The 27375-nt window shown below is 48.7% G+C and overlaps 1 protein-coding gene across 2 annotated transcripts in view; it reads right to left on the bottom strand.

Moving 5' to 3' along the window:
* The window catches only part of GRK2 (G protein-coupled receptor kinase 2), a 43143-nt gene extending 17951 nt beyond the window's left edge, over positions 1-25192 (bottom strand). For both annotated transcript variants that reach the window (XM_083513877.1, XM_083513878.1), the window contains exons 1-13: positions 24243-25192; positions 15045-15121; positions 10971-11044; positions 9478-9579; positions 6920-6994; positions 6484-6545; positions 5856-5907; positions 5095-5186; positions 3455-3554; positions 2448-2526; positions 2147-2277; positions 997-1091; positions 57-164 (exon numbers count right to left, since the gene is read on the bottom strand). In XM_083513877.1, the coding sequence (XP_083370003.1) occupies positions 57-164; positions 997-1091; positions 2147-2277; positions 2448-2526; positions 3455-3554; positions 5095-5186; positions 5856-5907; positions 6484-6545; positions 6920-6994; positions 9478-9579; positions 10971-11044; positions 15045-15121; positions 24243-24355 (1160 nt within the window). In that variant the 5' untranslated portion in view covers positions 24356-25192. The remainder of the gene's footprint in view (positions 1-56; positions 165-996; positions 1092-2146; positions 2278-2447; positions 2527-3454; positions 3555-5094; positions 5187-5855; positions 5908-6483; positions 6546-6919; positions 6995-9477; positions 9580-10970; positions 11045-15044; positions 15122-24242) is intronic.
* Between the last annotated feature and the right edge of the window lie 2183 nt (positions 25193-27375).

The raw sequence follows: 27375 nt of genomic DNA, 5'->3' as shown, positions 1-27375 counted from the left end.
TCCTTCCCATCCCCATCCCTGCAAACTCTTCTCCACCTTGGCTCTCCCCCACTTACCCCCTCAGTAGTTTGAAGAGCATGCAGCCTAGAGAGAACCAGTCAGCACTGCTGTCATAGGCAACGCCCTTCTGCAGCACCTCTGGCGCCATGTACCCATGTGTGCCACTGCAGGGGTGGAGGGAAACTGAGAGTTACAAAAGACAGCACAGCACCTGTCGGGAGGGGGGGGGGGGCGGCTCAGCAGGGACAGGTCAATGGGTAAGGAATCCTTTTCGAAAAATAAACACCCAGGAAAGATAAACACCCAGGCCAGTGGCAAATAGATCTATGTACACTTACGAAATGCACACATTCACGTGGGAGAAGCATTCGCTTATGAATCTGGGTACGCATGTGCTTGCAAATGGAGGCAGGTACTAATTCCTCCTTACAATGCCCCTTTAAACCACAGTTGTGGCCTGTAGGAATTGCCTCCCCACAAAATACGAATGGTTCCAAGCAGAAAAAGTTAGAGGGGGGCCATTTTCCTTGCAACACCGGCATCTCCCAAGAACAAGTGATCACATAAAGACATTCGCTCCTGTGCAAGCTGGGCATTGGGACTGAACTAGCTCGTTCTATCTCACACACCCCAGAATCAGAAAGCCCCTTCGCAGATGAATCCACTACCGGAATCTGAGGCCTGTAATCTGTAGGTTCCAGTTTTGTGGTCCATATTTTGGGTCTCCATTACTGGACAGAGGCCTTAGGGCAAATGTCCCAATGAGTGGACGTTGAACAAGTGATATTGTGATCCCCAGATAATATAGGAATTAACACCTATAAAAAGCTAGACGAAGCAGCAGTGGAGGAACTTCCAGTAGCTCACCCTGCAGCTGAGGGAGAAGGGGAAAAGGTGTTCTGACATTTATCAAGACCCTTGGACGGGAGCAGTTTTAGGTCCAGATACAGAGAACGGAGCTGCTGGCCGAGGATTAGATTCCTGTCTGATACTCACACGCTGGCATGAGGCTTCTTCTTGGAGAAATCACAGGCGAGCCCCAGATCCGAGATGCGCACATGGCCAAACTCATCTAGCAAGATGTTGGCTGGCTGCAGGGGGAACAAGAGCAGGAATGAATGGCAGCTAGGGGAAAGAGAGGATTTGCTGGGGAAAGTAGGGGAGAAAATAAACCCTCCTCCTCCATCCTTTGGCCTGGGCCTCTGCAGCAACACCAATGAAACAGAGGGAGCGATTCATGCAGCGGGTATGCTTAATTTTGAAGAGCGGCATAGTGAGGTCATGATACGGAAAAGACAAGCAACCTCGCAAGATCCCGCCCTGCAACGGTGACGAGTGGGTTGTCAAAAGTAGCTTTGATAACCCGCAGTACCAAATCCCAAGGCATTTTGAGTGGGAGTGCACTTCCATCAAGGCAACAATCTCCTTCAGTAAAATAAAAAACACTTTCAAGCCTCACATTTTCTGAAATAGATGTTAGAACTTGAGATCCCGATATTCCCCAGTGAGGAATGCTGCCACCCTGAACGACTCATGGCACACAGCACTGGCTTCTAAGGCGGAGGAGGAGGAAGCACAGCTCTGGGTAAGAGGCAGTTGCCACGAAGTCAGAGTGCACTAGAGAACTCTCTTTTCAGTGGGTGCGGGCGCAACACCGAGGGACCCCACGCTGAAGGCAGAAATTGCCTCTCTTTGTGGAAAGAGAAGCCTATGGTGAGGTTTTTCTCTCTCCATTTTAAAGCCAGGTTTTTAGACTTCTTTGAATTTTATTCTTTTAACCTGGTGTAGCTTGGCTTGGCATAGTTGTCAAAAGGTGGGGGGGGGGGAGGGGGGAGTTCAAATCCCAACCCACACAGCCATGAAGCTTGCTGGGTGACCTTGGCCCAGTCAGTCTCTCTCTCTCTTTCCTACCTCACAGGGTTGCTGCGAGGGTAAAATGGGGAGCGGGGGGTGGGGGGAGGAAGCATGTAAGCCCCCTAGAGCTCCTTGGAGGGAAGGCAGGGAATAAATGCTGCAATTAATTAATTAATTGTTCGACGACACCCATGGCCTCAAAAGGGCTGCATAGCCCTGGCAGGCGACATACAAACATCTAGATAAAGGATGTTGAACGATGCAGCACTCGGGGGGGGGGGCGTGTGCTCACCTTGAGGTCGCGATACACCACGAAGCGGTTGTGCATGTGTTCCAGCCCCAGGATGATCTCTGCTGCGTAGAAGCGCATCTCTGCCTCGGAGAAGACCCCATGCTGGGAGAGGTGGTAATGTAGGTCACCCCCTGCAGGAAACGGAGCAGACAGCCATGTGAGGCACACAACCTGAGTATCGGCAGAGGGGAGTAGTGGTGAGGCAGGGACGCCTCTGTGTGTGGATCCCTTAGAGAAGCATGTGAGGGGAGGGGAGGGGGGGGAGGCAGAGGCTCTCTACAGGCTGGGTTCTGGCTCTCACCATTCATGAGGTCCAGGATGAAGCTGAGCTTGTCAGGTGTTTGGAAGGCATACGACATGCACACGATGAAGGGGCAATCCTGGCAGAGACACGAGGAACCAAGTCACAGCAGGGAAAAAAGAGAGGGGGGAAAATACATAAATGAATCACCAAGTCTGCATGCACATGTGCGTGAACGAGTTCCCTCGCTCTACGTTCTGCTCACACCCGGAATCCACAGGCCTTCCTGAAAGCTCCACGTTTCCCTTATGCGCTCTCAGAATCATGCCTCGCACATGCATGCTTCCTACCACAGTTCCCCTACACACAGGAGCACGCTTGCATCTGATAACCGTGGGGGAACTGATTGCTCAACAGGGCCCTCGGCCTCTTGCCTCACACATCACCACTGCCTCCTTCCCTCTGCCAGCTCTTCCATTAACCCCTCGCTCCCGCCCCCCATTTTCTGCCGTGGGTTTTGCACCGACTCCTACACAGCCGTCACGTCGCCTGTCGGCTCCTTTGCCCCACCTCCCCCACCCACGCAAACTTGTCACAAACCCCTATGGTGGTCTCCCGTCGTCCCCCATGCCCCTTGCGCACGGAGCCCCCGCCCTGCCCCTCTCTCTTCCCCTCTTGCCCTCCTCCTGCCGTTGCGCACATTGAACTGCCTCCCCTCCCCTTCTGTGCGCATAATAATTCGCTGCGCTGCCTACACACATCCCAGCCCTGCTGCTAGTTTACTGCAGGCATCACACTCCCAGCCACATGCTCAATGCCACCTCCAGCACACTTCATCACTGTCATCCCTCCCCCCTGCCTTTAATTACCAGTGTGTGCTTCAAAATACCTGCCATGTCTATACCGGCATTATCATAGCTTTGATTGCAAGCACAATACAGGAGCCCAAGCATTCGCATCTGCCCACTTGACAGATCTCTTTCCCCTCCCTGTTGGACTGGGCAGACTCCGGGTCTTGCCTACTCTCTGCCTCCCAACCCCCAACTGCTCAATGTAGCCAGACTCACCCCAGTGCTGACAAGCGAGAGCATGATGCGCTCGTTCAGGGCCAATGTCTCCCCCTGCTTCATCTTAATGCGCTTCTTATCCAGACATTTCATGGCATACCTGCAAAAGGAGAAAGAAGAGGCTGCAACCCTGCGGTGTTGCTCTCGCCAGGTCTTGCTGCTTCCCAGGGAATCGCCCCTGCCGATATCCCTGCACGCAGAACAGCCTGTGCGCCTCCTTTGTGGAAACCTACCAAACTCATTCCACTTGGCACTTCCTTAATTACACCCATCACGACCCCCATCTGAGTCCTGAGTCACCTGCTATGACTAAACTCCCCCCAACACTTCTTTGGTTTCCCACAGAGGAGATTTACCACAGATGTCCCTGGGATGTCTGCTAATGTTCACTGTGCTCCCCCTATATGAGAAGAGCCTTCCTTTGTGGGGGACAGGGGTGGGTGGACTCTCCTGCACTTGGGGTATTGAAACAAAGGCTGAACTGCCAAGTATGCCAGTTAGTAGATTCTGAATTGTAAGGTTCTTGGGTTGAGCTGGGGACCTTGATGAGATGGCCTCTTTTCAACACTAACATTTGATGGGTTGGATCCAGAATAAGACAGACAAGCCCAGTTCCCATTGGATTCAGTGGGACTTCACCCAGGGCTTGTCCACACTTCCCTGCCTATAAAGCACAGGTCTGAGCAATTTTCCATTTGCCCAGGAAAACTTGGTTCTTTAGCACTGAATTGGAGCAAGTATTAATCCGCAGAAAACCTGATTCATCCAGGTTTTTTGGCGTTTGCTCCAATTCAGAAATAAGATCAGGTTTTCCTGGGTGAAAGCAGCGGGACAAGCGAAGTCTGGATGAGCCCTAAGTCATGACTAATTTTTTCACATTTATGTCAATGGGGCTTCAATGTAATTGACTTACTCTGGATCTAGCCCTATGATTCTCTGAACCTGCCACCCCCTAAGCAATAAACACCTGGATTAAACCCGTCCTTATTGTATCTGACCCACTTTTTAATGATATCTGCTTCCCCTCTTGTTTGACTGGGTGCTAGTTTTGCTTTATGAATGCTGCTGCTGTTTTCATTATATTGTTTTAAGATGACACTCAATGGCTTTGCTCCATTTTGCTGTTAGCTACCTCAAAACCTCAGTAAATAAAGAATAAAATCTGAGACACTGACTCTACGAAGGCAGAAACTGTGTTTCCTAACATTTCATACGTGCATTGGAAGAATCTGAGTTTAGCGCAGGCACCAATCTGGTACCCCAGAAAATAAAGTCAAGTTGGGGAAAGGCCCTTGGGAAGCTATGTTTGCATTTGAGGCTCAGACAGTGAGTAGAAGCCTACTTATGCTGGTTACAGGGAGCAGCAGGGCTGGCTGGGAGCTGAGATATCAGAGGGTACCATCCTGGTTCTCCAGGACCAACATGGCCATTACAAACCAAAAGAGAATGATGGATAATATCATTTTTCATTTCCATGTGTAAATACTTCATATAGCTTCATAGCAATGATGTGGAGCAAAGCTAGGCTAAAAGACAGTGGCCAAAGGCCACATGGCAACCCCCTCTGTCTCCTTAACCAACCTTGGGCTCCCAGATAATTGTTGGAATACCAATTTGACAAACCAAACTTGAAACGTTACATTTTGCCCGTGTCTGCTTTCCGGCAGCCGTAGACCTCGCCAAAGCCGCCACGCCCGATGATCCGGTGGACGCTGAAGTCATTCATGGTCAGCTGGGTCCCACAAGGCAGAGAGCATGAACAAACATGATGGGGGGGGGGAGGAGAACAAGACCAAGAGTGTTAACATGTTGCTGGCAACACCTTTACCCTTTCAGGAGTCTGGGTCTACCCATCATAGAAAGGAATAGCCTTCCACAGGCACTCCTCTCACCCACAGTGACCTTTCCTCATATCCTGCTTTCAAATTATGATCCAAGGTTATTTTGTGTCACATGTGGGTAGCACTAGGAAAGCTTTCCCCAGCCTGAGGTTCTCCAGATGGGGCTGTGCCGGCTGAGGCTGATGGGAATTGTACAGAGGATCCCATGATAGGGGTAGTTGCTCTCGGATTATTGGGGAGCCAAAACCGGGCTTGCTTCTCAAGCTCTCATGATGGACAAAAAACCCCTCAAATTCTCCCATCTCATTTACCCAGTGAAGACGATCGTAATCCTGGTTTTCCCTGAAGCTACTAAATCGGTGAACTTCCTGAGGCAGGGATTAGTCCCCCACACACCACCAACCTCCCACCAACTACACGACCAGCAACTTTGCAAATCCTATACACTTTGCCATTCTGCAACAATGTGGGCTGCAGGCAGGTCCATGCTTAGTGTCTTTTGACAGCTCTTTTTTTATCGCCGCAGCTCTCAGGAATGCCCTCCCTCCTCAGGCACTCACATGGATGTTGAGCTCCACATTCTTCCACTGGGAGAAGCGTGTGAACTTGTCACTAAAACAGAACAGACGGGAGAAGAAATGAGAGAAAGAACACACAGGCCCTGGAACACAAACCCTGGGTATCACCACTTTCAAAGGACCCCTCCTCAAATCCCTGTGCCAGAACTCTTCCAAGTCTAATAAAACCCCCCCGCCCCCTTAACAGAGACTCCTATACCCCAGTATTATGGGAAGGAAGCCCTGGGTGTAGGGAGGGGAAAGGGAAAATACAGGGAACATTCACATACATATAACTTCCATCCTGCCTTCAAGTCAACCCTACACAGGCATAACTCAGAAGTGAGCCTTCTTTCCATCTACAGAACTCGCTCCTGCTTCACTTGATTCTAGGCATTTTTGCTCAGAAGGAAGTTCCATGGTGCTCAAAGGGGCTTACTTCCAAGAAAATCTGCAAACTTCAAAGGCACTGTCCCGTCTTCTTTCAAGTTTCGCCATGCACAAGGGGGAAGGGGAATGGAATGGAGTGTATTGGAAAAGGTGTGGCTGGCCCCTTAAACAGGAGCATACCATGCTGCAACATGGTGCTGCAGGTTCTGCTTGTGGACAGCCTGTAGTCCTCAGCACTCACCTCTCAATGAACCTCTGGAAGATAGTCCCACGCAGACACTCGCAGATCTCCTCAATGTATGGCTGGCAGAAGAGTGGGCAGAGAGGAATGAATGCCGAAAACCTACCCATTAAAGCTTTCCACCCACTGGTCCCCGTTCTCATCCGCATGGCCCCTGCGGGACTCAGTGATGTGGAAATCCCCATAAGATTCTCAACAGCAAGTGCTGTAAGGAAATGGAGTTTGCATTTCTTTGGGTTTGGCAATGTTATAGGAAAAGAGGTGTCCCCCCCCTGCTGTCGGGACACTTGTACAGGCTAAGAAGAAATTGGTTGCAATGGGCCAGAGTTCATGCTCCATCAGCCCCTGTCTACCGATGCAAGTGCATCCAGTCTTGGGGCAAATGAGATTCGAGATTGGATGAGCCCAAGGGTCTAGTCGATGGGGAGGGATTTACCTGGAACAGGTCAGGCGGCACTTGCTTCTTGCTGAGGCGGCTCTGCACATATTCTGTGGCAGTCTTGGAGAAGGGCTGTGAGAGGACACAAGAAAAAGACAATGAGTCCAGATGCATCGCTGTCCAAAGAGACATTCCATCAAGATATAGTGCCTGCCCGGGACACAAAGCTTGGGCTGACTTCCAGCTCTAATGCTGAGACCACTGAAGAAGCCCAGTGACAAGGAAATCAACAGGACTGGGGCACAAAGCTTGGGGAAGGCTTACAAGCTGGGTCAGGAATAGGGCTAGCAAATCTTGGACATGTTAAAGAGAGGCACTGGCTGCATTCACACAGCAGTTTACAGTGGTACCTTGATTTAAGACCAGCTTAGTTTATGAACGACTTGGGTTAAGACCGCTGCAAACCCGCAAGTAGGTGTTCTGGTTTGTGAACTTTGCCTTGGAATAAGAACATGTTTCGCTTCCTGCTAAGTGTGTTCCGTTTGTAAATTGAATCCCCCGCTGCTATGGGAAAGCACGCCTTGGTTTAAGAATGCTTTCGTTTAAGAACGGACTTCCGGAACGGATTAAGTTCGTAAACCAAGATATCACTGTATTCCACTTTCCCAGCATTTCCCTAGCTAGCTGCTTCTAGAAATATAGCGGAATATAGCACAAGTCCGGCACTCATTTCCATGTTACTTGCTCGTTTACGTCACTTGAAGGCAGAAATACAATGCAGAAATAAAACAATTATGGAAATGTCAGGAAAACAGAATAAATTATCTCCTTTGTCCGATGCACAAGCCTGTTGCTCTTGGGCTTGGCAAACACTTTTCACCTATCAGGTGTTTTTTTTTTTAAAAAAGTCCCCTGTTTTAACAACAAGAAGCAATTCAAACTACCAGTAAACACACAGACAAAGGTTCCCAAACTGCGGTCTGTAGACCACCATGGTCAGCAAGCTTTGAACAGGTAGTCCAAGGAATGGCGGGCGTGGCAGCTGTGAAAGGCGGGCTCAGCAGCTGCTCCATCCTTCTGAGGAACTGGTGGTCCAACCAAAAGTTGAGTGGGAAGGAGCTTAAGTGATGGGAGGAGAAGGCACTTGAAAGGAGTAGAGAGGATTAGCAGCATGAAAGACAAGAGTGAGAGGAAGAGGAAGCAGCAAAAAAAGAGAAAGAGACAGTCAAAACGTGGGAATGAAGGTGAGCAGGAAAATCCTGACGTGGGAGGGGGAGGAGGCAACTGAAACAGGGCAGCCGGAACCCCTGTCTGTACGCTGCCACAGCACTCAGCTGTGGATTTTTTTATTGTGTCAGATAAATTAATTAATAACCTGTTGCCATTCTTTCATGTCTTTATCTGACCATGTTAATGGAATGCTAGAGCAAAATACAAAGCAAGAAATAAAAGCAGCAATAAAAGTGCAATTAAAAAAATCATACAGCATCTAGCATGACAGTTGCTACAATTGACAAAAAAAAGTGTTGTGCCAGGACTCTCAGCGATTTTGAAGCCGTCTGTGGGAACCACCGACACAGTACAATTATGACTGTCGGCCATTCAGAATAAAATTGTTCCATTTATACGTTTTGTTAACTTTCTTGGTTTCCGAGCATCACTTAATGAAGGACATTTTCGTTCTCATTTTGAATCACTCCTCTTCGCAGTTTGACACGCGGCACTGGGGGCATCAGTGTTTGCCTGCTCTTCGCACAACTTGAAAAGTGTCAGGTTACCTCAAAAACTGTCAATAGTTGGCCCAGCACTTTACACCAATAAGTGTGGCTTCTTGGTTTCATCTCTCATCATGTCCCGCTGGGACTTCCTGAAGACCTCCCTCCTGCTATACTGAAAGGCTCACATGCACTGCCCCTACTTCCCACTAAACCCATTGTTCCCCAGCAACCTAGAATAATAGAATTATTGAGTTGGAAGAGACCCCCAAGGGCCATCTAGTCTGCCCACATTTTACCTCTGGCCCTGCCCACCAACTGGCATATGGCCCCTGGAAGGCTACCCACAATGTGGCCCTTGGCCTGAAGTGTGATCTCCTTCCCCCCATATAAAACCATGTTTTGAAACTGGCTTGATATGCTAGCTTGTTCTGAAGCTGTTAACTATGGTCTCCTGGTTCCGATAAAACGGGAAACCACGGTTAATGGTGGAAGAATCCATGGTTTGTTTGCTGCCACTGTAATGGGAGAAGCAAAGGCGCTGGTGCAGTTCACAAGGTGGTGCCTTAAGCGGCTGCCTACAATTCATTAATGGGAAGGTCATCCCAGAACAGGAAAGAGCCATTTCCCATGCATGGTAGAGGAAAGCGAGGTCGTGAAAAGGAGATTAAGAGCTGGGGTGGGTAGTTCTAAGGGAGTTGTATGTGACATTTATTGAGACAGGGAGAGTACACAGCCTGCGAGACAATGGACAATGCTGGGAGTCTGGCTCCTCCCATTGTGAGGAGTATTATCTTTTAAAGAATCTTGATCAATGGGATTGCAAAGCAAACATGATGCTTCTTGCCAAGGGGTTTTTTCAGACTCTCTCATGTGACAGCAAGCATTCGGGCCACTCACGTGAGAACAGGACAGCAGTTCCTTCATGATGTATGTGTCAAAGATCTGGCGGCTCTTAATAGCTCGATCCTCTTCGGAGTCCATCTTCTCATACTTTTTGATCTATGAAGAATGGGGCAAGGGGAGAGGTAACAAGGCTCAGCAACCTACCCACCGACTACAGACTCTGTAAGGCCCTTCAGAAGGCATACACAGACACATGGTCGACATGGACCATGTTTTGCACCCAAATAACTCAAATAATGGCTGTGCTTGGAGAGAGCGCTTGCAGTCTCTTGTTGCCACCTTAATTATTTTCCACAGGGGCTGGGTGGCAGCTGACAAAATGTGCCACAGAATGCATATGCAAGGTCAAAGAGACAAAAGCTGAGCTTACACCTGAGCTGGGGAACCTGTAGCCCCCCCCCCCCCGAAGCTGCTGGACTACAACTCCCATTATCTCTGCCCATTGGCCATGCTGGCTGAGGCGGATAGGAGTTGGAGCCCAACTAAATCTGGAGGGCACCCTGTGGGCGACCTCTGAGATACAGGGAGAGCAGTGCGCTGAAATCTCACAGCAAGCATTTTTCTTTTCCTCCTTACAGTGGTGCCCCGCAAGATGAATGCCTCGCAAGACGGAAAACCCGCTAGACGAAAGGGTTTTCCGTTTTTGAGCTGCTTTGCAAGACGATTTTCCCTATGGGCTTGCTTTGCAAGACGAAAACGTCTTGCGAGTGTTCCGATTTTTTCCCGCTCCCCCCCTTTTTCTAAGCCGCTAAGCCTTTAATAGCCTCTAAGCCTTTAATAGCTGCTAATCCGCTAATAGCGCTAATCCACTAAGCCGCTAATAGGGTTGTTTCGCAAGATAAAAAAACCGCTAGACGAAGAGACTCGCGGAACGGATTAATTTCGTCTTGCGAGGCACCACTGTATTATTATTGTTCTCCTTTAAATCTAGTTTTATTTTAAATTATGAGAAGGCAAACGACATAAACCATACACATAAAAGGGATAATACTATAAGAAAGCATAAAGAACAGCAAAACTTTCTGGGTCTTGCCTTCTCTAATAAAATATTTTGCCCATTTTTAAGCTTCTAAGTTCCCCAGATACCCACCGCACCCCATCCCACCCCTGGCAAAATGAAACTACCACACTCTGCCCCGAAGAGGCAACGCAGGGATTCCATGTATTTGTTTTCCAACCTGAAACAGGAGATGCAGTAGCCTTGCCTTCTGTCACACACCCCCCCCGGCTCCTTTCCCCCTGACCACTTCCAGTCATGCTGCCATGAACAAGAATTCAGATATGCTTTTTGAGAGGAGGGTCAAAAGGCCTGAAGGGGCCTCTGAACAGGTCTTTGAAAAGTCAACTCCTCAGCTCAAGACAAGTTTGGGAACCAATGTCAGAGGGGAGTCTGTGTGCCAGGCCAAGGAAGGAAACTGTGGTTTGACGGCACGGAAGGAAATAGAGCATTTTCTCCCACCACCCTCAACGCACAATCAGGGCCTCACCTCTTCATAGAATTCCACCAGTGGTTTGGCTTCCTCCACCTGGTTTAAGCAGAAGTCTCGGAACAGCAGGAAACCTAAGAAAAACACACAACTGTCAGCTGCAACGACCAGGTGTGCCCCTGCTTCCCTTTTTCAAAGCCAGCCAGTTGGTCCCACCTGAATTAGCACCCTTAGAAAGCCAGGGCCCTGCATTCCAACCCTGACTAATCAGCAATGGTGGGAAGAGAAATTCATTGTATATGTACACAGGTATATTGCTAGGGTCGGGAACCTCTCGCCCTCTGTATATTGTGGGACATAATTTCCATCAGACTAAGCCACCATGGCCAACGATCGGGAATGATGGGAGCTGTAGTCCAAAAACATTCCCCAAACTTAGTACACTGACTCCAAATATAGAGGTTTCATTCTTCTATCATGGTCATTCTTCTATCATTCTTCTATCTTCTTTCAAAGATCTATGCAAATTTATCTACGTTGGCTTTTAATGTCATCTATACCAGTGCCCATTAATACCAAACCCTGTTTTTTATGGACAAGGGCTTTATGATTTTAACAGCAAACATAAGAGAAAGAAATCAACAAGTTTGAAGCTTTTAACATTATGCATCTTCATACCAAACAAATCTTCACCTGGTGATTTCTGCCCATTACACCACTGTCAGAGACAAAGAGTCTCTCCTTACACAAAACTAGCAGGTATAGTCATCCAATTTATTTTTTACAGAAAACTTCTAGAAAACAAGCTGGGATTCTGATATTTCTAAGAAGGCACATCTCAATCTTTTCATCTTGCAAAAAAAAAAGAAAGAAAGAAAGAAAGAAAGCATAACCATTTCAGTTTCATAAGCTACGTTCAATATCCCTGGAAGTTGCAATATGCCCAGTACAGTAGGTTTATACAGGAAAAGCTTCTCCCACCATTCCCAGTGCAATCCCATGCATGCCTACTCAGAAGTAAGCCCCACAAACTTCAAAAGGGTTCACATTCTTAATTTCTGCATGTCAGGCTGCTGTTAAATGCACAAGAGCAGGGTCACTTTTTTAAAAGAAGAAGAAGAAAAATAACTGTTTTGCGCATGCTTGCCTTAAGTCACGTGGTCCCCCTGGGAAAACTAGTCATAACTCATATCTGAGTTGTATGTTAAAGTCCCCAAACCAAAGGCACTTCCACCTAGGAACATGAAGGAGACCTACATGTCACTCATAATAAGCAACCGAGAAGAACTTCCCTCTGGATGCATAACGGAAGCTACACGGAACTGTGCCTGTGTGCAAATTCCTTGCAAATTTTATACAGGGTGAAGCGGCCCCTTCAGTAACCTTCAATATATATTAAAAGCAGGCATGAGTCTCATCTGTACCAGATCTAGCAGGGGGTGGATAACCTGTCTGCCTCTGGACGTTCTTGACTACAAACTCCATGATCCCTGACCATTCGCCACCCTGGCTGGGGGGCTGATGGGAGCTGGGAGAGCAACAAAACCTGCAGAGACGCAGGTTCCCTCAGCTAACTGAAAAGGGGCAGTTGGAGGGTGGCAATCCCCACACCTGGAGAAGATTTCTCAAGCATACTGTGCACCAGTTTCCGCCTCAACTCTGCTCCCCGCCCCCCACACACACAGTGGAGGGGCACACGGATCAAGATCCACGTCAGCTTGTGGCTAAACGGCTCCTTGGTGCTAAACCTGCTTCCCCAACCTACTTGTGCGCCATCCCCAGGTGAGAGGCAGAGGCAAGAGGCTGTGGGGAAGGCAACAGGGGAGCCAGGAGTGGAGGGAGAGCCAGGAGGGGTGGGAGCAGAGAGGGGATGAAAGCGGGAGATATTATGAGGAAACCACAAGTGGCTGTGGGTGTGGGAGGAAGCAAGAGTGTTTCCTGTTGGGGCGGGGTGTAGTAACTGAAAAGGAGAAACAGCCTTGCAAGCAGATGCCTCCGGGGCTCAGTATGGACAACAACAGCCCAACATCACCCAGCCTGTCCTAAGCCAGCAGTCACACAGGCCTTCCTAACCTGCGTTCTCCTCCTAATTTATCCAGATGTACCTCATCAGTGCCTCTAGAGCAGTGGTTCCCAGTTAGAGGTCCGGGCATCCCCAGGGGGTCCGCGGCCCCATCCCTTGCCTCCCCACCTCAACTATTTTTTTTTTGTCATTTTTGCATGGTAGTATCACAAATTTTATAGTCTGTTTTTTTAAATTATACCTAAAGTCCTTTGCTTATGAGGGACTACACCACATTTTGTTCAAAAAATTGCTTTGCAGAGGTAACTACCATGGAGTCATCAAAATTGTCAAAAGTAAGGGGTCCGTGGCTTGGCTTTTGAAAAACAGGGGGTCCTCTGTAATTAGCTAATTGGGAACCAGTGCTCTAGAATATTCTGTTTTGTTTTGGGGGTTTTTAAGGAGTAAGTGGCAGGGTGTGGAATTTTATTTTCCTTCTTCCTGGCAGGCCTCTGTGCCTTCAGCAAGATGACAGGCAGAAATTCAGCAGTGAAAGTGTCTTGTTGCCCCCTCTCCCCACCAGCCTGTACATTTCAATCTATGAGGGAGAAAAAGCTACATGAACTGCATTTTTACTTCTCACACAGCTGCTAACAGCGCAGGAGCCTTGCCAGAAAAAGCTGACACTCTTACTTTCTAAAGGGCTTCTTGAAGAGCTGCATGGAAGGGGAATTCCACCAGGTCCAGATTCTCTGCTGGAGTAATTACACTTCTTCATTCAGACACTCAAGAGAGGCATTGTAAGGGTGGGGGCAGCAGGGCCTGTGAGGGGTGGCCTAGCGATATACTGTGGCCTAGGAAGAAGCCTGAGGGCCAGAAAGATGGGCCTACAGGGCCACATTCAATCGCAAGGTCTGCAGCTCCACCCCCTTCCTGGAGGCAGAACCTTCTCACATGTGAGCCAGTCCAGAAGCTTTGAACCCTCTTCTCTTCCAATATCCCTCAAGTGAAGCAATTGTCCTGCAAACAACTAATGGAAGCTGGAACGGGAACCGTCGCAGGCCGCACAAGAGGAAGCAGAATTTCCTCATCGACCTCAGCAATACCCCCTTCCCCAATTCATTTGTACAGATCTCAGCTCAGCTGCTCACGGATCTCAGCTCAGACTTGAGAACAAGGCGAGGGAGGGGGGAGAGACAGTAGATTACAATCTACTGGGAGATCTCTGGGTGACCTGCAGTAGATCCTCAGGGGTTCTGACTCCCAATTCTTGAACAACTAGCAAGAACAAAATGACCCACCCACCCCCCAAAATCAAAATTAGGCTGCTGAAATGTAGAAAGCTAACTGAGACTGGACATTTGCCCAAAATGGTGCTGAAAACAAATTCCTGGGCTCCAAATGTGCTCAGTGGCACCCTTTGTTCATTAAGTCTAACTCTGGGTCTCTTGCACCTGGCCTGGGTTGGTCAATCTTGGAAGTTCTGGTAAAAGGCGAAAGTGGATTGGCCAAAGTCTGCCCACCCCTGCTCTACAGCACCAGCCTGGGATGCGGAGTTGACCAGACCCAAGGCAGGACAGGGACTTATTATCTTTGGATAATTTGGACAAGATAATTTGAGCTGGCACAGCTTCCGCTGCCCTTGCAGAGCTATGCGCTTTCCAAAAAAAATCCTCATTAATAGATACAGGATCACTGGCTTTCTTTGCATTGGGCCGTCCTAGAGAAGGAGAAGACTTGTTAACTCCTAATCTGAATGAAGAAGGTGGGCGACTGGCCTTTCCAAGGGCTGGACGGTCAGGACAAATTCAGGGGCCAAGCGTTCCCCAACTCCAGCAAAGGAGCAAGTGACAAAAGACGTTGCACCTGCAGCACCGGCCCCTGCAGCCAAAACACAGCAGCACTTTTCAGGTCAGAAGCTGGATTCCTAAGGGAAGGAGGAGACTGAGTATGCAGCAAGCAGCTTCCATCACAACTCCGCAGATATCCAATCCCACCACAGCCCTTTTAAAAAGGAGTTCCTCCTTCTGCCCCCCTATTTCTTCTCACTGGCGTTGACTCCTGGCTAACCGGAGCACAGGCAAGCTGCTCTTGCCTGAACTCATGACCCCTGCAGAGGCTCTGCTACTCACCAATCTTCTGAGAAAATATCTTGTCAAAGGTCACCTCACCCCGGTCTTCCAAGTATTTCTGCATAACACTGCGGATACTGCCAAGAGAAAAGGCACGTGAGGGAAGTTAACAGGGGTGAAGCTTCTCAGCTCGGCCTATTCCCTCAAAGCAGGGGGTGGGGAGATTGTGACCCTCCATATGCTGCTGGACTCCCGTTCCCATCATCCTTGACCGCTGGCTATGCTGTCTGGGCCTGATAGGAGTCCAACCACATGTGGAGGGACAAAGGTTTGCTGTCCCTGCTCCGAAAACAACAACAAAGGCAGGATCCAGCTAAGCTGTTGCATGTGCAGAATGAGGTCCACCCGTGCAGCAGGACTTCCCCCTCCTCTCTTCCTGCTGTGCCCCCTAAATCTGCTCTAGAGGGTTGGAAGAGGAATCAAGAACATGTTTAGAAAATGGGGTGTGTGTGTGGAGAGGGGGTAAAGTCTTATTATATGAGCAGTTTTGTAGTACCTTAAAGGATAGCAAATGTAGTATTTAAGGTGCTACAATACCCTTTGTTGTTTTTGCTGCAACCCCCCCCCCCATTATTATCACAGGAAGCCTGCAGATAAAAGACACTTATCTCAAGAGATTTTGGGTCAGTAAGGATCCAGCACTGGATAGCCGACATTTCATTCATGAATTAAGACCAACCAGCTGTTTAAAGGAGACTGTGTGTTTTATCTGGGGCTAAGTGGAGCCAGGTACAGGAAGATTACAAAGGCAGTCAGTCATTCTAGCAGGTGAACGAACAGAGGTCTGTTTCTTGTCTTAAAGAAGAGCTGGTGCTCTTAGAATGGCATCTGCATCTGGGCAATTTGGAAGAGAAGCCAATTTAAAAGTCTAAACAGAAAATGAAGGTTCATCAAAAAGCGGGAGGGACAGGAGGATGGTGGTCTGAGTGTGGACGGACAGACTCCTAGCTAGAGAAGCAGAGGAAATAATACATTGGATCTTGGAAGCATTGTTCTGAATACATTCTGGTTTTTTAGTCGCTGTGTTTGTTTTGTCCTTCTGGGTGGTTAATTTTAAAAAAGTGACCAAGAAACACACACACACAGAGAGAGAGAGAGAGAGAGAGAGAGAGAGAGAGAGAGAATGCCAGGCAAATAATTAGGAAAGAGCACCTTTTGGGTTGAAAATGAACCTGAAATTCCAAGGTCCCAAAGTACAATGACTAATCTCAAAGATGAGTTGGCAAGACCTGGTAGCTGGCAGCCTGGAAAATGCTATAGACGGTCTGGCCATGAGACAGGGGTTCATGCTGGGTTAATGTATTACAAAGAACTGGAACTCTCTTTCGGAGTCGTGTGCCATCTTTCAGAGCTGGGCTATGACCTGGCTTCTCCTGTGGATATTTAGCTGGTTAAGCAGCACACATAGCCCTTCTATGGAGAAAATTTTAATTGACTCAGCGTAAGCAGCCAAGAGGAAGCTCCTGAGTATGAGGGCCATTGCAGGGTAAGGGCAGCAGTCCCCCTCTAGCCCAGCATTCTGTTGTCACAGTGGCCAGCCAGATGCCCGTAGGAACACCTCAAGAAGGTCCTGGGCCCAAGAGCATTCTTTCCACGTGGGATTCCAAGCACACTGCCTCTGACAACGGAGGCAGAAATCCTAATCCTAAATGCATTTATTTGGAAATGCCACCGAATCACTTTCAACCATTTTCTCCCGACCATGTTCACCTGGAAGGAAGAAGCCCCATTGACTTAAGGGGGTTTGCTCCCCAGAAAGCATGCTTCAATTTGCAGCACGGGTACCTTTCGAGATGGAAGCTTGTGTAAGAAGTACTTGTCAGATGATGGAAGACGCAGATTACCGTATCACTTGGCAAGTGTACTGAGTCAGCATTCCCAACACCCACAATCCACATACTGACTGTACAGATCCTCACTGCGGGTTGGAATGAATGAGAAACGGTGCGGGTGGCACAATAATGGTGAAAATGCTGTGACTGTGGCACCAACATTCTGTGATAGTTTGCACCACTTGCATGAGATACTTGGTAAGTCAGACAGGACCAATTAATGCAGTGTCTCTCAAACTTGGGTCCTCAGCTGCAGTTGGACTACAGCTTCCATCATCCCTAGCTAGCAGGACAAGTGGTCAGGGATGATGGGAGCTGTAGTCCAATAATGGCTGAGGTCCCAAGTCTGAGAAACACTGAATCGGTCAATTGGTAAAGCTTTCCTTAGACTAGCATTCCTCAACCAGCTGCCCTCCTGGTGATGCTGGACTTGCAAACTCCCATCATCCTCAACCAGCATGGCCAAGGGACAGAGATGATGGGAGTTTGGACCTCAGGGTCTGAAGGGTCACAAGTCCCCCACCCCTTTCTTATGAAAAAGTAACTTTGGGAAGAAGAGAAGGTTTAGAGAACTGGAATCACTGCTTAACCCTTTTCCTGTCCACTGTTTTCCCACAGAAACCCGCCCCCCACTACCCCCACTTTGGTACGGAAAGCATTATGTAGCCCTTCCACTTTGTATAGGCTGCGGAAGGCTATCTTGGACTATTCCATTTCAGGTTGCAGGTTGCAGGTGAGAGGGTGGGGTGGGTGACATTTTGAATGCTCCCAGATGGGAATGAAAAACTCCTCAAAGAATACCGAGCCCAATAAGACTGAATCCTTTCGCCATGACATGCACACTGCTTTTCTAGTTTTACATGTGGCACATTATTCAGACACGCAACTCACTCCTGGCCCGCCTGGAAGTGTTACCATCTGCAGTGCGGGGGGGGGGGGAGAGTGACATTGCTTGAGTGTGCTGACTGAATAAACAGCCCTTCTGGGTACCTTTTAAATATCTGAATGGAGGACAAAGAGATCAGGATGCTTAGCCTAGAGAGGCCACTGCATCCTCCCTGAATGGCAATGGAAAGGTGCCCAATGTGGTCTGCAGCAGGAACAACCATAGTTGCTGCTGTTGCAGTCCATGGATTAAATGGGGTGCTGGGCTGTCTCTGAATGGGGCTTCTGGGGATTAGCAGTATTATAGGAGCTATGGGAGCTTAATGTAAGGGGTGCCTCTGAAGGGGAGAGTGTGATCAGGCTGAAGAGACACTTTCCCATTGTGGAGGGCAGAATTTTTTTCTTGGATTCTGCGCAGTAAATATCAGGGCACTGAGAAACAGGACCTACTTCAACCATTTAGACTGAATGTGTCTTTCCCCCACCCCCCAGAAACTCCTTCTCCTGAAACTAGTGAGCCATGGGGGATGGGGGGCAGGGGAGAGAGCCCCATGCCTGAGACAGACGCGTCTTGGAAGGATGATGGATGGCTGTGTTTGCTGGTGCCTGCTGCTGTTATGGGCCTGGGATAATGTGTCTCAAGCATCTCCATAACAACCATCTCCAGGGGGCAGGTCCAGTTGAATGATAGCATTAATATCATTACATAAAATGCCTTGTGCAGAAAAGGAATTCACACTCATTATCTGGTTATTCTCACAGTGTCCTGGTAAGGTAGGCAAGTCAGTCCTTTTATAGCAGCAGCTAAGCGGAGACTTGAATTTGGGACTCATAGCATCAAACCAAGTAGCCCAACATCATCACCTCTGGAAGTTGCCTGACTCCAACTCCCACCAGCCCCAGCCAGCGTGGCCACAAATGATGGGACTTATAGCCTTATCACAATCTGGAGGGCTACCTTTGACTACCTTTGCTCCATGGAAAAGCAGCACAGCTATATAGGCCAGGCTTCTAAAAAGCAACTAGCATGGTCACTTGTGGCAAACAAGCATCTCTTCTAGGCAACCAGGAAAGGAAGGTTTAAAAAAAAAAAAGGTTTAAGCCACAAGCCTGTATGTGCATATCAGTCTGCAGGCGGGGGGGGGGGGACGATGACAATCCTGAGCTTGTAAATTTTGTGTTGTTTACAAGACCAATTCCAAAAATTCAGTCACTGAAGTTAACCTCGGTCAGATAAGGTCTGAGAGAACTGGTCCTAGTGCCCTCTTTTTCCTGCCTCAGTTTTCCCCCTTAGGAAAAAAAGAGAGCATTAGTTAACAACCGGGAAGGCCTATGGAGAATGTCAGCTCCCTCGAGTTCCTCTTGCACAGAGACTTAATGAGAGGCAGTTAGTACTATAAATAATCAGCCAGCTGTTGACAATGCTCTTGTTCGCTTAAAGGCCATTGGGGAGGAAGTGGGAAGTTGCCTGCTAGTATCCCTGGGCATCTGAGCTGGTTTATTATTATTTTTTTCTTTATGCTCTTGTAGATTGTCAGGCTAGAGAGAGCCTGACTTCAGGGAACACTGACTGGCTTCATATCCAAGCACAGAAAAAGGAAATGAATGCACAGAAAAAACAGTTTGGTTCCCTTAACAGGAAAAACAACACTGTAGTGCAGCAACCAGCAAAGGAGAAACTTCCTCCCCACCCCCCTTTTTTAATCCCCTGCCCTTTTACCAAAGTTGAATTCTCCCCTCTCACAAATGTCACAACCACCTTGGCTCTGACACATTCCTAGTTCCGCTATAAAACCTGCACAAAAAGGCAGAGCTTGCAGTGGGTGCCGTGGCGGGTCAGCAGGACGCAGGTCACCCTGATTCTCCTATGTGCTGCAGTTTCTTACTTTGCAGCAGACCCAAATAGCCTATTGCGACCAAAGGTGACGTCATTTCCTGGCAGACAAACCAGAGAGACAGCTCTTCTTTGAAGCTGGGCCTTGACTTTGGCAGGAGGAGGGACATGAGAGGCTGCACCGGCAAGGAGGTTGCTCGGGCAGGAAGTTTAGTGTGTTGAAGCCTATCGGAGAAAACCGATGGGAGTGATTTAAAGTCAGGGTGCTCCATAATAGGGGTTGTGGGAGGCCTCCTTTCACTGTCCCACAATTCTGCTCTACATGATATGGAAGAGGAATGGGGGGACCCGTGGTCCTCCAGATGTGGATGGAGTACAACTGTCAACACCCCAGGCCATTGGCCATGCCGGCTAGTGCCAATGGGAGTCCAACGATGTGTGGAGAGTGACAGATTAGACAGAGTGACCCTTGAGCAACCTCAGCTCAACTCTCCACTTTGGCATGAAGTTCGAAGAGTGGCGGTGGTTAGTCAAACACGCACACAACCTAAACCATCCCGCATACAATGTGTGTGGCCCTCAGCTCCTTTGGAGAGAAGTATGACGCAATGTAATAAACAAAACCTTAGACATCTTATTCCCCCAAGATCTTGAATGGGCAGCAGTTCCGAGTTTCATTACCTCCACTCCCTCTTGGAATGTCTGTGTAGAATCTATAAAAGACATTCCAGGAGGGAGCAGACAGAGTCCTCCAGATCTTCAGGATCACGTCTCCTGTACCCTGCACAGTGAGCTTGGTTGGTGGGAAGCAGAGACTCAAATCTCGTCGGATAGCTCTCTGGGCAAGTCGCTGTATCTCAAATTTAATCTACCTTCAAAGGGTGGTTGTGAAGATAAAATGCTGCCTCTGAACTACGTACAGGACAGGTAAGACACAAATTGCTGGACTTCAGGCATGTGACTCAGACTTTCTTATTTCAGCAAGCATTTTAAGGTAGGGTTTGGATTTATGTTTGGTTTTATGGTGATTTTTTTTTTACTGTTTTATTCTCTGTATGGTTTATTTTTATGTACGCCTCCTAGAAATGCTACTGATGAAGTGGCATATAAATTCCATAAATTAATGTAACAGATGTAACAGAATGTTCCTGCTTTTGCAGTAATGAACGAGGATGCAGCCCCTTCAGCAACTTTCAGGGGTGCTGTTCCAGATGTGGTGGGGTGGCAAAACCCAGGTTTGCACTTGGCCTGCATCTCCTGCCCTTTTCTTCCTTTTAAAAAACTCATTCCCCCCCCCCTTCTTACTGACTTGCTGTGCACACTGCAAAATGCAATGCTGATAAGCATCAGAAACCCACCATCTTAAATACATATAAACTAGCCAATGCAAATGGCTATGGAAATTTGGGCCATGGGTTTGTGCCTCAAGTTCTTTAAGTACCCAACAGCACCCTTGGCAATTTTGCTGATGTTCCTCTCTTTACAACAGGGATGGGGTGGGGTGCTCCTCCAGATGTTGCTGGACTACAACTCCCAGACCACTGGCTGTGCCAGCTGGAATTGATGGGATTTGGAGTACATCAACATCTGGGGGGCGCTAGGTTCCTCACCACTGCTTTAGAATCTCCATCCTTCTATTGTTCCAATCCTGGACAACTTCCTGAGGATGTATCTGCATTTTTGTCCCAATTCCAATAGATAGCCCATGAAAAAAAAATGGAGGCACCACCTAGGCTCCAAGGGTGTGATTTATATGTCCCTTATGTTTCAAGACAGACACACACACACACGGAAGCTGTTAGGTCAACCACCAGCAAAGCAACAATGATGAAAGATAACGTATGCTAGGGCCACACTGCTTGTGGTTTCTGTTAAGCCTCACCTTCCTATGGAGTGTCTGAGAGTGAATGCTCTGTCTCTGAGAAGCAAGGTAATGTGATTTGTGAACAGGACTATGCATGCTGTGCCAAGACGGTATCATGCAAGGCAAGGAAATAAATTATACTTGGGCACCCAAATCTTGCTTTTCATTAAAAAAAAAAAGCAAGTTTCTTGTCTTTTTGATCTACAACAGTATATGTGTGCAAGGCCAGAGGGAGGATAAGTCAAATTTCTAGTGGTCAAGAGGTGGGGATTCTGTGCCCGCACTGCTTCCCTGCACCGCCTCGCATGACTGCTAGGAACAGAGCAAATTATGCAAAAAATAAATATGCAAATATATTGACTTGCATATTTTAATGTAAAACACACACTCTGCTCATCACCCAAACCCAGTTTCCTCCTCCATGTGATTTCTATTGGGCTGTACCAAAAGGTCTACATGTTATTACGCATTCAGATTAGGGGAACTAAGAATTTCTTCAGCTTCTGCCTGAATTAACCTGTTCTGGAATTACCCTGTTCTCCTCCTGCTCCAAATCAGCTTCCCGGGCAAAATTTATGGGGCCACACTTTAGAAGTCCCCCAGCAAAGTTCCCACAGTGAGATGTGCAGAAGAGATGTATCTGATCCTCCATAGCTAATGGGAAGAAGCAGTCTCTAATGCTTGTTTTCAGCAGATGTCTTGAATCCAAAACAAATGCAATTCTGTACATATCCTTGACACTCCTCCCCATGCTTTCCTTACCATTCCAGCTACCTTATTTCTGCCTATCAGTAAGCTCTCAATAAGACCCCTGTGCTGTGATCACAGCAAGACCTCCATGTACGCCTCTTAATCCTTAGTCTTCTTCTAGGGCATAGTCTTGCTTCCCTAATTGGTAATCTGACCCCTTAGCTCTCCCCAGCTCTTTAACAGATAAAATGCTCAATTTCCTAAAAGCCAAATTTCACAAGTACCTCCTATGTGTAGATATATTGTCAATATTGCCTTTCACTCCTCTACTCCCTCTCCTGCCCCCAAAATAGATGGCTATTGAGCTGGGAGAATTGAAGGCCTCCCTGGTGTACTCTGAGGAAGAGGAAAGGAGGAGAAGGCAGCAGCAGTTACACTGTCATTACAAGTGGTGCAGAAAGAGATGAGGGAGGGGCAGAAGGGCAAACGATGGCTTAAATTCTGCCACCCCAAGACAGTTATCTTAAACTAGACTCAGGGATGTGACACAGGCAGGCAGGGGGTTGCCAGTGAGCAACTATTAGCTGAGATGTGATGCAAGTGAAGGGGCTGCTCTCTGGACCGTCACTATGCATCCCAAAATTATTTCCTCCAAAGGCTATGGAACTTCACCCAAAGTTCCCATGTGGGCACTTCCATACCGAAACCAGCAACCCTGGGGGGGGGGGGGAGCACAGAGGCTGCTGAGGCTTTCAGGCATCGCCATGGTAACACATCTGCATCATCCTCTGAAAGGGCCGCTTGCCATTTCTTGCGGAAAGGGGCCCTTTGGAGCTTTCTCAGAGACCCTCCGTCCTGCCTTCAGTGGCAGGGGAGCAGTTCTGCTTGAAGAGACTTCTCCTACAATGGGGACAACCCAAGGTTATTGGCTAGAACAGGGAAGGGTGTCACATGGGAGGTGGAAGGGAAGAAAGGAGAGCGAGGAAGGCCTCCATTTGCCCATGTGCTGAAGGTGCAGGATGCTTGTCAGGCCCCACCCTGTTGCCCTTGGTAACTGCTGCCAGGAAGCAGAGTTAAGGGTTGGTTGGCCAAAACCATAGCACCTTTGACCCACCTGGATGGCCAGTCAGATTTTTTGACTTAATGCTCCCACTTGTGTCTCCCAGCAAGAAAATGCCTTTACATGAAGCAGAGCCCCTGCCCAACACATTTCCCCTTATCTGCACGATGGTGACCTTGCGCTGCATTTGCGCACGCTTGCAACGTTGTTTGTGCAGCCCCAGTTCCTGCTTGAACTCAGGGCAGCTGCAAGGTGGGCAAAGGCCTGGTCGCTATCTAACAGCACATTACCAAGACACAGCGCTGGATTGCACAGGTCTGTACACACAGATTTTCAAAAACAAAAACAAACCACCCACCCAAAACAGAAGACAGTGGTTAGGGCATCTTGAGGCCGACTCCAGGCACTGCCAGAGCCAAGCTGTATGCTCCTCATAACAACCAGCAACACAGTTGCTGGACTGCTCAGAAAAAAGCACTATATAGGCATATATACAGCCTGATTTACTAGCCAGCTTTTCTGCTGTGGTTAACACAATTGCATATTACACATACACAGAGAGAATCACTATGTGTGTTTGTGTTGGGGTGGGTGGAATTGTGACGTGTGGGTAGGGAAAAACACAGAAGGAGGGGGTTTGCTACTGCAAGAGGTGCTGGGGGAAGGATCTCCAAGGATCTGAGCAGCCGAATGAAGAATTAGGAAGCAGAGACAGGACACCCTGACAATCCATAATCATGCCCACACTATATCAACACAACCACGTACACGGAAAGACGCCGCTTTAGCGAGCCCTCTTTCCACCCCACTCCACCCCGCTACATGGACGGGGTAGATCACGGACCCTGCTGCTTGGGCCAAGGGCAGGTCGGCTCGGTGCATTTCAGAAGAGAGAATCTCAGTCATATACAGACCCATTTATGCGCTCGCTCGCGTACACAAACACCCAGCGCCCATCCTAAGCCCGGCGCGCCTCGCGCGGGGCCCCGGCGCCGCACCTGCCCCCTCCGCCTGCCCCCCTTGCCGGGCTCACCTCGGCTCAGGTAGCACGATCTTCTTGCTGGCCCGGGCTGCCGGAGTGGATTTACTTTTCTCCATAGCCATCAAGTAGCTCACATCGGCGAGCACAGCCTCCAAGTCGGCCATCTTGCCAGGAAATATTTCTTCTGCTTTCCTTTTTCACAATCAATTCTCTTATTATTCCAGCGGCCTCTGCGGCTCCCTCGCCGCCGCCTCCTCCCGGTCGGTGTGTGTGTGTGTGTGTGTGCGTGTGTGTGGCCGCCTGTGCTAGGGGGAGGGGAGGGAGAGCGAGGGGGGGAGGCGAAGAGAGGGGATCTGGCCCCCCAACCCCTCTTACAAACAGACCCACATGATGCCCGTGCAGAGAAGCGGCGGCCCTTCCTTAGTTCATGGGCTGCGGCTTGGCCCCGCTGCCCTCCGCTCCTGGCTTGCCTTCCTCCTCCAGGGCTGGCGGGCTCTCTCGGTGTGTGTCCTGAGTGTGTGTGTGTCTTGTGTGTGTTGCGCGCGCGCGTGCAGGGAGGGCTGCCGCGGCCGCTGCTGTTGCTCCCGCTGCCTGTCAACGCGGAGCGGCGGCGGCGCAGGGGTGGGGGGTGGCGGCGGCGGCGGCTTGCTGCCTTTATCTGTCAGCGCTTTTCTTCTTCCTCTGCTTGCGATCCAAGGCGGAGAAGCAGCGTCGCGCAAGTGCCCGAGGCAAGCGCAGCCGAGGAGCTCTCGAGCTCCACGCGCTGATTCAATGCTGGGCGCTTAAGGCGGGAGCCGAGCGGATCCGAAACTCGCACACACTCTCCTCCTTCTTCTTCTTCCTCCTCCTGCTGCTGCTGCTGTTGCCGCCCGTAGGTGGTTTTGTTTCTCCGCAGGGGGAAAGGACCTCCGGGGCCCTCCGCGCAGCTTCTGGCTTCCCCTCTCCGCTCGCTCCAGGGCCAGCTTAAAGCAACAGCCGCCCCTCGAGGGAAGCCTGCTTTGTACATAGACACACACAGAGAGAAGAAAGTTAGTCGCCCGAGGCCGCCCTCTGGAGGCCCAGGGGAGACTTGCAGCTGGCTTGGCGCAGGCCGGGTGTCTTTCAGACCCTTTCGATTCAAGCGCGGCCCCAGGCAATACGCTGCGGCGGGCGCTCAAATCGAGGAGCGCTCGGAGGCCTAACGGGCCATGATTTCACCCGGCCGTTGCCTTAGCACGTCCGGTAGCATCCCGCATAAAATATTGGCCACAACTATAATTCCTTGCAACCCGTTTCGCAGAATTTTGACATCCACGTTTGGCCTCTGGTCTCTCAAGGACATCCTGAAGGTCTGCACGACAAAGGAGCAGTGTGACCCCTTGAAGGCTAACGAAGAAATTAGTACAGTATTTAAGGCGCTACAAGACTTCTGGTTGCTTTTGCTGCAAGAGACTGACGTGGCTACCCTTCTGAAAATATTCAGGATTAAAATTCAGGAGCAGACATTCTCAAGACCAAAAGACTGTCCTTTGCTTTTCTGACGGGTACAAATTTGGGAGATAAAGACCTACAATAAGTAAGTTCTTGTGTGCGCACTGTAGGCTAGAGAGAAGAGTACACATTTAAAAATACAATATGTAGTTAATCCCAGCCAGAAGGCTAAGGAATGGTCAGAGTTCTACTCTCTTAAAATTTCCACAAGAAGAGTTTTCTTCATGCTGGCAAACTGGTATGGTCCTAGGTAGGTTGAGTTGGACTAGTTCATTTTCTCCTGTGTTTCAGGTGTGAGTAGAAGCACCAGATTCTGTGACCGTATAGATTTTTGCCTTGGCCTGCGGCAAAGATTTTCCATGCCTGACGTGTGCCCAAATTGTGTCCTTTCAGATGGTGCTGAAGTTCAGCTCCCACCATCCCTGATCAATGGCCATGCTGGCTGAAACTGATGGGAGTTAGGAGTTCAACATCTGGAAGGCCACTGGTTCCCTTCTAGGTGGCTACTGCTTTACTTGAACACTTAAGAAGCTTTCCTTAAGATTCAACCAAGGCCTACATCCTTTCATTGAGCCTTGCTTTGACACCTGTCTGGAAGGTAGATACAGTAGAACAAATTACACAAAACATTCTCCTGCCAAATGTTTATTTAAAAACCTCTCGGGTGAAAAATCAAGCTGTTCTTATTCTATTAGTATTGCTATCTCTATTGGGAAGTTAGGTTGACTTTATTCAAAATATGTGGTTTCAGTTTGCCTGACGTGACTAGGGGTTGAATAATACGTGAGGTTCATCACCATGACTGCAAAAGCAAGCAACAGACTTGACTGTTGGGTGGAAATGGGCTGTCATACACTTACACAAGAGAATGTTCATACCCTTAAATGCAGTTATTTTCCATGGAGTTAATTCACCTGGTCAGTAGCCAGTCAAATGTACAGAAATCAGTTGATGGAGATGCCTGAGTAAACCAGGCCTACCTTGTCCTGCCTCCCTCTCCCTGCACACCTATTATAGGGTTTTCTCATAGCCATTAAATCCTGCTGTTAGGCAGACATCTCCAGAAAGTGGTTCATCCAGTTCTTCTATATGAACTATTTTCCTTGTTGTGATTAATACCGTTTCCACATTGAAGTGCCGTTTATTAGTTTGAGGCACACAGGTTGCAATGTTATTTCCTTAAACAACCCTACCTCTCTAACTACCTTTTTGTTTTCAGCTTTGCATAGCTGAGTGCCTACAAGGAGAGAGACAAGGCACATGTCTAGTCAACTGAAACATGTGCCCTTCTTATTAATGCACTCACTCTGAAGGGGAAGCTACGGTGGCAAAGCACCATTACTAAATAAAACAGCAGAGACATTTAGCAGAAATAGTGTGTAGGTGGTAAAATGGAGTCACTGCTATAGATTTCCACAGGTGCTCAGTGAAACCTTGATAAGTGTGAACACGGATTGACCAGGAATAAATGCTGGGGTATATATGGAGCCATTCACCTGGAATGCCAGTTTCCAGACACTTCTTCCCATACAGCATCTGGGTTCTTCTAATTCCTTATTTCCTGTTTCCTGGGGGTCATCCATAGTTATTTCTGCAGGGAGTTTCAGATACTGTACAGCGTTTCCAGCAACTCTATAGTTTTGCAGTGATTCCTTGCGATTAATGACGTTACAACTCTCATGAGAACCAGTTTGATTGGGAACCCCAATCTGTG

The sequence above is a fragment of the Podarcis liolepis genome (genome assembly GCF_965112155.1).
Source record: "Podarcis liolepis genome assembly, chromosome: 1".
NCBI classification, from domain to species: domain Eukaryota; kingdom Metazoa; phylum Chordata; class Lepidosauria; order Squamata; family Lacertidae; genus Podarcis; species Podarcis liolepis.
The sequence above is the reverse complement of the archived record's forward strand: the minus strand, read 5'-3'. Positions and strand labels throughout refer to the sequence as shown.